Below are 13124 nucleotides of genomic sequence, written 5' to 3'. Positions count from 1 at the left end.
TCAATATCTTAAAGGAATACCATTAATCATTGTATTCTATCCTTTTTTTACCTATTTTTCATTTTTCATCTACAATTCTAAATAATTTCAAGACACACCTATCAAAGACAAGTTACTTTGATAAGGATAATAGATCCCATTATAAGTACAATGGAAAACACAAATACAAAATATACTTGATGAAAACAGATCTGTAATGAAAACAAAGGCAACCAAATGCTATGATAACCAAGTACAACCCACATTTCAAGGGTCTCAAAAAGCGCATTCTGAAATACTGGACTGTCCTTTAAAATGATGCAGTAGGCAAAGAACTATTTACCAATGAACCTATAATCAGAAACAGTTAACACAAGAATATTGGCGAAATGATAATTCAATCACCCTTACTTTAACTTAAAATCATAATAGGTAGACCCCTAATGAGGTGGGCCTTAAGAGTTAAAATCATAACTCAATTAAAAACCGCCGAAACACTCTATGCATCCATAATAACAATACCATTGTATAACGTGTACTCATAATAACAATATCATTGTATAACGTGTACTCATAATAACAATATCATTGTATAACGTGTTCTCGTAATAGCAATATCAGTGTATTACGTGAAATCCTGATAACAATATCAGTGTATTACGTGAAATCCTGATAACAATATCAATGTATTACGTGTACCCATAATATGGTCTAGAGAGTCGGGTCTTCATAAATTTACAAAAAATTTTAATTGACTGGTGTCCTTTTTATTCGGTTTTGCCTCGGGGAATAGTTGCCGTCGCGGATGACAATAAACTTGCTGTCGTCCTCATAGCCAGTAAATAGTTATGTACTATTCTAATACATTAAAAACGTTGTGGATAGTACATGTAATACATGTATCTATCTCTTACTGTCTCCATTTCTTTCATCATTTGAATGTAGGTATATATTCTTGAATTACTTTTCTTGTATAAGAGATCTGAACAATAAACGATAATAAATGTATTTGCTTGTTTATGTCGTATGCTTAACCACTGAGCTTTTTCGTAATCCTGTTAAATAAACTCACGAGGCCTTCAAAGAAATGAGATATAATTTCCCCTGATCTCGACTATTCACTCGCTGTTTCATGTGACTGTCTAGACCAATCAGATGACGCATTAATTAGGGCCGCTCCTCTCGTTTGTGTAACTATTTTATGTCATCTCTTGACTAAAAATTCTGCATCATATATTAATTGCACTTGTGTATTAACATTTTACAATGCCAAATAAGTCATATTGAATGAAATTGTTAAAAGAAAATTATATATTTAAGAGTTTAGTAAGGAACTATATTTTGTGGCGGAAGGTTTTCAAGAAGAAAATAAACAAATCCAAAAAATGGCATGTGACATAGTTCACAAATAAAACAAATGAACATCTTATGTCCCCATCGTTATATCCAAGATGTTTTAGATGATTGACATTACTTCTATTTCAGGTGCCAACCTTCTTATATAGAATTTTTAATGGGGTTAAAATGATATTTTTGACACTCGATCTAGTGTTAATATTACTTTTTGTACAAAATGTTCTAATACAACGCATATTTTGCTCAATTAGTTCATGCGAATGGATGCTGAAGGAAGAAAATGGACCAAGATTACAAACAAAACTCATAACTGATTTCCCGAATTTTTTTATCCCGCGCAATTGTTCTAGAGATGGTCCGGGGAGGGGGGTTTACTGGTAAGAAATTATAACATTTTTACTGGCTTTATCGTAGGTTACATTAAGAAAGTTGTACATGTTTTACATTGAAATGTCTTAATACATGTAATTCACACAGTACCATACGACAATTACTAGCATATGTAACGTACGTTAGCGTAGAATTTTAATACATCGCACATGCTTGTACATCTAGTACGTGTATTCAAAATGAAATTATGATGATCACGACAGAAAAGTGTGCCCTACATCATAAAGGCGCAACTCCTTAAAAACAGAAAACTTTCTATATGTTTCTCAAATCATCGAGGTGAAGTGTCATCACTTCTAATTTATTCACGTGAGAGACAACTATGAATTGCTTTAATGTACTTCTTACAACTAATTTGAACTATGGCATAAAGAATTACTCGTAAATATAATAGGTGTTTTATTAAACTAAAACATTAACTCTCTCTCTCTCTCTCTCTCTCTCTCTCTCTCTCTCTCTCTCTCTCTCTCTCTCTCTCTCATTTATGACATGTACAAAATACAGTGACAGCTAACGGTTCAATTACGATAAAATCCCAGACATAAACTATAATAAACTATTACTTTTAAAAGTGAATTACCTTAGAGTGTTTTGAGGATTGTATGCATAAATACCCAAATATTATAATTGTTTTACATGTAATTGCATCAAACAATACGTGAGCATTTCTATATAACTAAAGTATAATTTCATACCTTTTATTTTATTTTATGAAAACAAATAAACAATCTCCAAACATTTGTTAAAAAAAATAATTAAAAAATAGAATTTTTGGATGGTTGGGACGCAGTGTCAATTGCCCACAATTAGGTCCTGCATTAAATTTCCTCTGTGTAAGCTCTAAATAGCTGACATAAGAAAAAGCGTTTTATTGTGTTTACGCATGCAACTCTCTGATTTTAAGGGTACGTAGGTTACAAGTACGTAAATCTGCTGGCCCACGACTGCGAATGTTAAGTAGATCAAGTAAGAAAACAATAAGGAAGTTTGAATTGATTTATTCTCTGCACGACTTTAAACCATCCTTCAAACTTTGGAATAAATAAAATTCTAATACAAGGTATGGAAACCACTTTAAGTTAGTGATTTGAAAGAGCCCGCATGCCTTAGCGTAAAAAAGGAACTATTTTAAAACTAAATGCAATTAAAGCTATATTATTAAAGTGCAGGTAATAAATATCAAGCCACTTTACAGGTTGTTTAAAAAAAACAATACAATTCAAATTAATGTTCTGTATTAAAGAATATAATAAAGACTAGAACCAAAATTATCTAGAATATCATAAAGTGCATGATGAAAAGCGATGACAATGTGGAATCCTCGTATTGCGTACTATAGAACTGAACTTAACTGGGTATTTTGACTTATTAACCGGACATTTGTGTACTTTAGTTTACATTTAAAGTACATTTTCTAATTTGCTATCGTTGGAAGAACCGGCTTATCTAGAAATACTAGTAGTCAGTTAGATCTGGTATTCGATATGCATATATACTTACAATGTATATTTTTTAATCAAATGAAGAATCGATACAGTTTTGAAATTATTCAGATAAAACTAAACATTGCAATTGAAATGATTATTACAATTCATTGATGTTTCAAATTACTGTAAACCTCCCTGCCATTATTCCTGGCTCATCAGGCAGTTATGTACAAGACATGTACAGTTATACAAAAGGTATATACCTTAATCCATGTATAAGGTAGAAAAATACCCCCCCCCCCCCCCCATTAAACAAAACATGGGGCTAAGTTCAAATTTAAGCCGGTCCGATATTGATGTGTCATTGATTCACGTGAGTCAATTATATGTGTTATCCCATCAATAAGGGGGGGGGGGGGGGGGGGGGGTAGAGGGGGGGGGGTGCAAAACTGATCGATCTCAAAACACAGTATAGATTGTACATAAATCAATAGAATTGCGGATACTATCCCATTACAACGCTAAAATTTCCCATCCACACTCATTTGGAAAAAGTAATTAAAGTTATTTATAAGCGAACTGTAATCGATCGAAAAAGGATTAAACGGGTTAACAGTACCACATTGTATATACTAATATAATTTTGTAATTCAAGGATAAAACTTATTTTATCTTTATACATTTAAAATATGTTTATTCATATCAACAAAATGAAATTTATATCAAAATACAGCAAATAAAAATCGTAATGGAAAAATGTTTAATAACACAAAATCAAAGAGCATACAAAAATTTCTAAATCAAATTATGATAATGAAAACAAATACAAAGGTATGTGCGTCCAATTTAAAGCAAACTGTACTATAAATCAAATGAGAGTTTGGCCTACAAGAAGTTTTAAATGATGAATCAGTTGTTCATTTTAATATAATAAATAAATGCTAAAACATTGTGAAAATGATGACTAGTATATTTACAGCAATCGCAAACAGATTACTTTCTATAAATACAGCTTTTGAATTGGGTTTAAAGACAGCAAAGAAGGTTCCGTTATTATCTGATACACATTTTTTCCCGTCAAATTCCACGATAATTGAAGGCGAGGCCAAGGGTAAAGTTGATAAGGCCTCAGCACGTAGTTTGTCATCTTCTGGAAGAATAGACTTTTGATTCGTACAAGAGCCGCTTTCACTGACATATTCGAGAATACAATCCCTATATGTTCCTTCATAGCGGACTTTGACTATAAAAAAAAGGATTGCAATAAAATTTTATACTTTCGTTTTTTGGTTTTTTTAATGTTTATTTTTTATATATCAAAAAAAGCCAATCGTATTTGAAAAATCTCAAAGATAAAGAAATTTAATATGACATTTTTGCAAAAAAATTACTTTCTCCCGATGTGCTTCCCAGGTCCAAGGTAAGTGACATATCGAGCGTTCCGCTGTAGTGAACACACCTGAACTCTTGGGAACTACTTGAGTTATCTGGGCATTCAACAACTGAAACACCAGCTGCAACTTGTCCATTTTTCACAGATTCACATAGCTGGCTAGTTGGTATGTTCGCGGGATCAACAGTGAAAGTAAAACCGGAGACTGTGTTTTTCAGTACTTGCACATTTCGAACGTCTACGCATTTTGAGCAATTCAGCCCTGCAACAAAAATTGGATATATGATCTAAAATCAACATATAAAAGAGAATGTACAGTGATATCATTTTGTTAATGGTAATTTTGGATCAAACTGCATATTCAAAAAATGTTTAAAGATGAGGAAAAATGTCTTCATTGTTTAGTGTCAGAGACATTTTTAACGTCGCAATAAGAAAATGAAGAAAATCGTTGCAAAATGTCTGGAATTAAAGCGGTTTAGAAAGTTGTCTCTTCTTGATATAATGATAAAAACAATGTATATTTCACAAAGCACTACATGAAATAGTAAAAAATAATACACCTCAACTTACCAGCAGTTAATGATATCGTAATCATGGCAATGCTGACTGATAGTAAACCTTGATGAACTTGAAAAAACTGCATTTTGAATGGAGACGGTGATGAAAAAAACTGTGCCAAACGAAAAATAAGAGAAAAATGAAATTATGATGATCACGACAAAGTTCATAAAGTCACAACTGCTTAAAAACAGAGAACGTTCTCTATGTTTCTCGAATCATGAAGGTGAAGTGTGTGTCATCACTTCTAATTCAATCACGTGAGAGAAAACTTTGAATTGCTTTAATGTTCTTACAACTTACGTGAACTATGGCGGAAAAAAGGATTACTTGTAAATATAATAGGTGTTTTATATAACTTAAACATTAACTCTCTCTCTCTCTCTCTCTCTCTCTCTCTCTCTCTCTCTCTCTCTCTCTCTCTCTCTCTCTCTCTCTCTCATATTACACACTGTATGTAACCCAAATATATATTTACATGATGGAATCCAAAATGCACACAACTATGGGGCGGGAATATTACATCGCGTAGTGAAGATTAATTACGTTCAAAAACTAAACCAGCTAGTAAAAGGTAACAAACAAAGGGGCCGTTTGAAGGGATTTTGATACATAATGAAAACGCTTGGTAATAAAAGCAGATTTCTATAATTCATCGTTTGGAAAATAAATCGTTAAATATTCAAGTTTAATGGTTGGTTTTAAAAACTACAGAATGATTTACAAAATACATATTGAAGAACATGCATGATTTAAGTGAAGTCTACAGAAAACAAACATAAGCACACTTGTGTTCGCGCATCCGCACAGACTCTCACACGAATTTGTTGTCTATGATAATGCGCTCACTGCAAAATAAAACACATTATACATACAGTGTAATTATCTTTTTTTTCTAATCAGGATGCGTCAATCGTTTCAGCAATTAATATTTAATCAAAAATAGAGAGAAGGCATCGGTAGGATTTTTTTTTAAGTTTATTCAAGCCATACATATATTCAATCTGAATAATAAGAAAAATTAATTCGTTTTACTATAATATGCATCACTATCATAAAAAATTACTATTATAAAAAACCCCGACAGATTACTTAATTATGTGTATTGGTATAACTCAGGTTCTACTGGGGAGAAACTATATAGACAGAAAGCAGAGAATTAAAAAAAAGATTATCTGCACACCCTTCTCCATGATACAAACCTCTTGTGCCAGTTAAAAATATACCCACTGGTAGTTTAAACCAAAATTTCTACAAACCTGCAATCGTGCTGATAAACATTTGCTCACATATCAATTTCAGTCAAAGAAATAAATTCTTTAGATAGAAAACATTTAGGAGGCAACATTTTAGCAGAAAAGTTAATGTACGTGTGTCTGGTTTGAAACAATGTACTCAATTGGCGATAACATTGGGAGCATGTATTCTCTGGAAAATACTTATTTCTAAAACAATTAATACATTGTACTTTGTTCAAATGAATACATCCATGATTTATTGTTGATAAGAAATGTTTACAAGTGTTAGCTTTTTAAGCTTCATTATGAAAATAACACTGTAGTTATAAAGTAGGGAGGGGTTGATTTTAAAGATGCAATTCCATTTTCAAGTGTTATATCCGTAAAGGAACCTTTCTAATGACTCGTACATTCATGCCGTTTTTCAGTGTCAGCGTCATATAATTACTGCGTACATACTTGTAAACGTCGAATGAAATAAAATTCTTAGTTCATGTAAGGAGTATAATGGCATATTATCAAATTAACAATATATATATATTTTTTCAACCCCATTCCACAACATGTTCATCGGTTGTATGGAGGAAAAACAATAATCGATAGGCTTCGTGCAGCAGTATCGAAAAATATCCACAACTGAAATCTTGTGAATTAAATGAATAATTATGAGGACATTGACAGAATAGCTGCCAGAGATTGCAATCGATATGCCTATATATTTTTAATGTTCAACCTATCAACCAAATTATCCACCTATCTTTTATCGATTCATTCCACTCACCCCCTTTAACTTAAGTCTCATTCGAAATTTACGTTCATGTACCAAAATATACACTGCGCATTGGCGGATCCAGAGGGGAGGGGGGGGGGGGGGGTTCCGGGGGTCGGAACCCCCCCCCCCCCCCCCTTTCTCTGGGACATATGAATTTTTTTGAAAACGTTCAATGCCTATTTAAAGGCAATTTTCCCATTTTTAATAGAAATACTGTAATTATCTCAAAAGAAATGCTTTTAAAATTGTTTATTTAAAGAATTTCGTACTGCGTCCCATAATTTTGTTCTTATATGAAAATACCCTACCGATTTTTTATCGAAATAAAGTACATTGTACTACTTTTCAGCATCTGGTGTTTACTACACTGAGTAAACATGTGGAAAATCAAAGATAAAAATACACAAAATTAAGCAGTATCGCTAATAACATAGATTTATAATAACAGCTACAATGTATTTTCTACTCTATTTCTTGTTTTAAAAAATTGATTAAAGTTCATACAGTTTTGAACTGACAAGCCATCAAGTAAAACGACGTTCAAGTACGAGTACACGCATTAGTTTTACTTTAAAAAGCCTCTTTCAAATGTATTATTTAGTTAATTAACTAAAGTAATTATAATAGATGAGTTTTACTTCGTTTCATACGAAAAATACTGTACAAAGAAAATTACATGATTCGCTTATGCGGGTTATGCTATTTTTCTGGAGTGCTAGTTACCTTCATACCCACATGAAACACAAAAGAAAGCCATTTTTTGTTTCCAAGAATCGGAAATTCTGTAACAAAAATACCGTGTAAAGGGTTTATATGTAAATTATTATGAAAATGCCCAACTTTTCAAAACTTTTCTAAATATGATCGCATCTTCACTAGTGCCGGATGATGTAGCGCACCCATTACACAGGTCACATCAAGATCCCTGGGACGACAATTGCTTTTACCACTGTATTACACACGTACCATTTATTCAGCAGATAAATCATCCCCTCTCTCTTGTCATATTCTATCATTTAGACCTTTATTTAAGAAGGCAATCGATAGAAATCAAAATCGATAAATAATTCAGAATTTAAAAACATCAAATATACAGAAAAAGTTACCAAAATATCCATTTTCATAATAGTTTGTCGTAATTAGTCTGAGTTATTTTTTGTTTCTTAGTGTTTCTTTTCTATCGAGCATAGACGTACTTTCTCATTGCTGGATACTTGAGTTTCTTTAGGCTAGATATGCAAATTTTCCTTACCTACACTAAAACGGCAAAACGCTCAATAATGCAGTGCACTCTGCTGTTGAAATAGATGTGAAATTGATAGTGATGAGATAAATGTTTATTAAATACAGTTGTAAACGCACGGAAAACGTTCAAAAAGTCCTTGTTTATTGACAAATGATAAATATTACACTTAGGCCTATTGGTTTTCATCAAATGGAACCCCCCCCCCCCCTTTTCCAAATTGCTGGATCCGCCTCTGCTGCGTTTATCTTTATCGTAGGGCTTTGTGTTATCAGATGGCCATGCATAGATACAATTTTCATGATTTTATTATGTTTTATATTAATTCAACTTATTGCTTGCTTATTATGCATTTGATACATGTACTTCATTATACTAATGCAAAGGAAGAAGCGCTTATGATAGACTATCTAGTAAACAGTGATAAAGGTCATAAAGTCAAGTATATTGACAAGGAAGAATAATTGACAATGATCGGATTCATTAAATCAAAGTACTGAGAGTACTGAAAGACGGGGTCTTGAAAGTTTGAATTTGTAATTGTCCACGTTTTCCTCGAATATGTTCCAAAAATTATGAGTTTGAATTAGTTGTTTCAATCTATATAGTATGTTAAAATTCGGCTTTTTGCAATGCCTGATTCACGACCGGGACTGTTTTTCATAATTGTAGAAAATTGACACAACGGTATTTTATGTAAAATAAGACCCCAAGGAAAATTTTTAAAACTACAACTAACCGGGAAAATTAAAACAGCTAAAGTTTGGTAGATACTTTAAATCATTAAATTTATTTAATTTTACGATCCAAGGGAAAATCCACAAGTCGGACGGTATCTGTTATACCATCGTCGAATACCCACGGGTGATCGCGTCTTTTACTTATCACCCGTGGGCAAACCAGCCGAAATATCGCTGTAAAATATGCAAATTCGTTCATATTTAACAACCGCACTGTCACATAAAGTTATATACAAAAAATGACGTCACAAAGTACTGGCGAGAAACGGTACTTGGTGAGAACTGGTCGCACACCAGTACACAGATACAACATTTTATTTCATAGATTTTAAACTATGTACTGGCGAGAAGATTAGAATTTAGATTGTAAAAAATGTACTAGCGAGAAACGGTACTTGGTGAGAACTGGTCGCACCCAAGTACACATATTCAATGTTTTATTTCATAGACTTTAAATTATAGCATAAAAAGCAGGAGATTTGATATCTATGACTATCAAACAAATTCAAATTGGTGAACTTTTTATCATTGTTATCTTGAGAAAATCAGGTTATTAAAATTGACAAATAAATTTACTGTATTCAACATGTTCAATATCATGTTTTATATACCTGGTACATACATAATAGAATATCAAAAATAAAATAAGCAATTATAAAATGTGCAATGATCATTGTGGCATCATATTATGACCTCTTGATCCTTGGCAAAGTTCACTTAGATATGAACATATACCGGCATATGTACAGGACGTTTTGTAAAGATCAACGATTCATTTATTTATTTTTTGATAGATCACAGTCAAGTACCCACATGGTGAACGCTCCAAGTATGTTAACACTGAACCTGAAAAATCGGCCTTGAAAGCTATGATGAACAGCAAGAAACCTGAAGCAATTATGAAACATCACAGGAAAAATGATAAATACAAGGATGCTATTATGAATGTTGTGAAAAAAGAGATTCAGAAAGAAATTAATGTTTTTGTTAGTAGAAATGGAAATGTCTTCCAAAATCAAAGTTCAGAAAACCTTCTTAAATTTGATTGGACAGCTGTTTCTCATGAATTTCAAGCCAAAGCTCCTTACTTGCATAATATTCTATGTGGTGCGGCTAACCTGGATTTGAGAACCAAGAAAAAATTGCCTGGTGTGATAACCTCTGCAGCTATATTACTTTACACAAGATCCCAAGGACTTAATCAGCTGCAGTATATCTTAGGACTTATTGCAGACAAATGTGGAATGACCAAAGAGGTGATAGATTTTTAATGTTTGATATTATGTTCATGAATGTAAAAATGGGACTGAAACTCAATACTTAAAATACAAGTCATTTGAATTATTACAAATTGAGTTAAACTTCCAAACAATATACAAAATTTTGCTGAAACAGATACAAAACAAAATAGTACATGCACAGTACTATAATTAAAAAGTTAAAATTTTAAGTTCAACACTCATGGATTGATTAAATTGTTTATCTTTTCAGGGTTTGAAAATACTTCATGATCTTGGTGTAGTTGTGTCGCCTACAAGCATAATGAAAAAGAAAAAAACAACTTGTGAAACAGCAAGAAAAACAGATTATGGAAACAGTTTCAACATATGTAAATCACAAACAAGAGTTCACAAGGAATGCTTCAGGACTGCCTCCTACTGCAGGGCTTGAAAGTGATACAGAAGTAACTTCGCTTGCTGCTTGTGGAGACAGTGAGACACAAGGCTTACCGTGCCATGCTGCTGTTGTTGAAAGTGAAGCAGACAAAACACAGTACCATACTGGTAGAACTGAAAGTAGTGCAGAAAACAATTTGCTTTTTTCTGCTGCATGTGAAATTGATGATAAATCTGATACAGGAGATCATTCAGTTCAGAACATTATTTCAAAACCAAAGCCAATAGAAATTCTTGGGGATAATTTGGACGTCACGATCAGTCCAGCAAAGATGACCATGGAGAAACAGCGCAAGAGCTTACTCTGGTTCCTAGTCATGGCCAAGCAAAAACGAATTACAGCAGAGGACTTGAATTTACCGTCCGATGTGTTGAGAGAAAGAAATGATGTTTTACGTGTACCAACAAATAGTTGGATACCATCAATGGTACAGACTGACAACCTTTGTAAAAACATTGTTTTCCATGTATCTCACATCCTGCTGAAGTATATTGAATTTTTGAAACCTGCAAGTGCAAGCTTTCCAACTTATATTTCACATCCATACATAGAGAAGACAAAGGAGAAGTCTATTTTTCTCAATTGTGACCTAATTGAAGCCAGTGAGAATTCTTCTCAAGGTATAATTAAATGAGAAAAAATTAAATGTAATGGAATTTTTTCTATGTGCATATACATGTTTTAATATGACAGTGAGAGAACATTTCTTAAAATTAGATCTCCACACTCTCTAAGGAAATATTTTTCATTATCTTTTATTATTTAGGCATGATTACTATACTTCAAAGAATCCATCACCTAGCAGTTCCACATGTAGACAATGAAACGCCAGAAAGAATTGTGTTCGGTGGAGACGTTCTGACGAATGAGAGAGCTTTTTCTGCGCAGGAGGCCATGCAGAATGTCCCATCTGAATTTGAGAGCCTTAGTGGATTAATTCACAGGCCAGAGGGATTGCACAGGGAAATGAACTTTCTTTTGGTATACTGAGCGTGGATGTTTCAAAAGTTGACAGTTCAAAAAGTTTGACGTTTATTTTTCACCTTGTTCACATGTAAGTTTTTCTTTTGTTTTCATTTGTGTTTGTGTTTTACTAGTTGATTATTATTGTTGTGTGTTGATATAGACTGGAAATCTTACAAATTAAGTTCACATAGTAATGTTGATGAAAAATAGGTTTTAATGGCTTCTCCGTCCTTATATACAACACCCCCCCCCCCCTCCCCAGAAAAATGGAATTATTTTTAGAGAAATCACTGGTCCATTGAGGACAGTTTTTATGTGTAAAAATAAGAAAATTTATTGATAAATTGTTATAACATAAACCAAGCCTTTATAACACATGTATTAATTCAAATTGATTTAAAATGTTATTTTTAAAAAAATGCAGTTTGTTTTAAAGACATTGCCATATTAGATATTGCTTTACTTTTCAAATGCATGATAATTTTATTTTGGTTTAACATCATCTCTCAATTTTATGGTATTGCTTTTGTGATAATATGTAGACAGACTTCAATGAATTTATTATTGGGTGGAGGGGTTGATTTTAAACCTATTGGGTATTTAACAGATGCCCATGAAATTGAGAGGGTTACTTTTTTGCTGATTTTTATGTTTACAATAAATTTTAATGTTTGTAATTCTAGATGAAGAGGAATAAGGTAAACTTTACAATAATTTGCCATTAACTTTTATTTCTACAGAGCATTTACCAACTCTTCTACAAAGAAAAAAGCTCATCAGATGTTGGGACATTATACCAACTTCGCAATCTCATAAACAGAAGAGATGTTTCAGGACCTGATGAAGTAATCAATAAATTCAGGTACTGTAATTGTTGCAAACTATTGCATACAATTAATATATGTAAAAAAAGCAACAACCCCATTTTTGCATTAATACTGTTTACATTGCCAGATATCCACAGATGATCATATCTTTTACTCATCACCCATGGTCGATGAGGAAGGTGTGATCACCTGTGGGTATCCGACGTTAACAGTAGGGAAATTATTAATGGTATAGAAATTGTTGTTAGTTTGTTTAATCTATTGTTCAGTGCATTTTGGTTTCTTTATTGTGTGTATATATGAAGACAAAGCTCTATACCCTGTGTATAAATGTACATTATGTTACATCAGTTTTAACGTTTTCAAAAATCTTTAAATTTTAGGCCACATCACCAGTTCATTGATGACGTCACGGATGGGCACATTGTAGGAGCTTTCCTGGATACCATGGACATGGATGACATCAATTCAACACCTGTTGATGTACCTGTGTTTTCTATGATGAATGACCAAGAAAAAGCTGACTGGGTTCTCCATGCCGCAAATAAAGTGGTC

General features: G+C 32.7%; 1 protein-coding gene and 1 pseudogene across 1 annotated transcript; one reads left to right on the top strand and one right to left on the bottom strand.

Annotated features, from left to right (window-relative positions):
- Positions 1-3587: 3587 nt before the first annotated feature.
- LOC128177079 (uncharacterized) lies at positions 3588-5367 on the bottom strand. Its single transcript, XM_052843608.1, has 3 exons — positions 5119-5367; positions 4544-4807; positions 3588-4395 (listed from the first exon to the last, which is right to left on the bottom strand). The coding sequence occupies exons 1-3, from the start codon at positions 5189-5191 to the stop codon at positions 4094-4096; spliced, it is 639 nt and encodes a 212-aa protein (XP_052699568.1). The 5' UTR covers positions 5192-5367; the 3' UTR covers positions 3588-4093.
- A 3971-nt stretch (positions 5368-9338) lies between these two features.
- On the top strand, positions 9339-13006 carry LOC128176857 (uncharacterized; annotated as a pseudogene).
- The last annotated feature ends 118 nt before the right edge of the window (positions 13007-13124 follow it).

Source organism: Crassostrea angulata, chromosome 3 (assembly GCF_025612915.1).
Source record: "Crassostrea angulata isolate pt1a10 chromosome 3, ASM2561291v2, whole genome shotgun sequence".
In the NCBI taxonomy this organism is placed as follows: domain Eukaryota; kingdom Metazoa; phylum Mollusca; class Bivalvia; order Ostreida; family Ostreidae; genus Magallana; species Magallana angulata.
The sequence above is the reverse complement of the archived record's forward strand: the minus strand, read 5'-3'. Positions and strand labels throughout refer to the sequence as shown.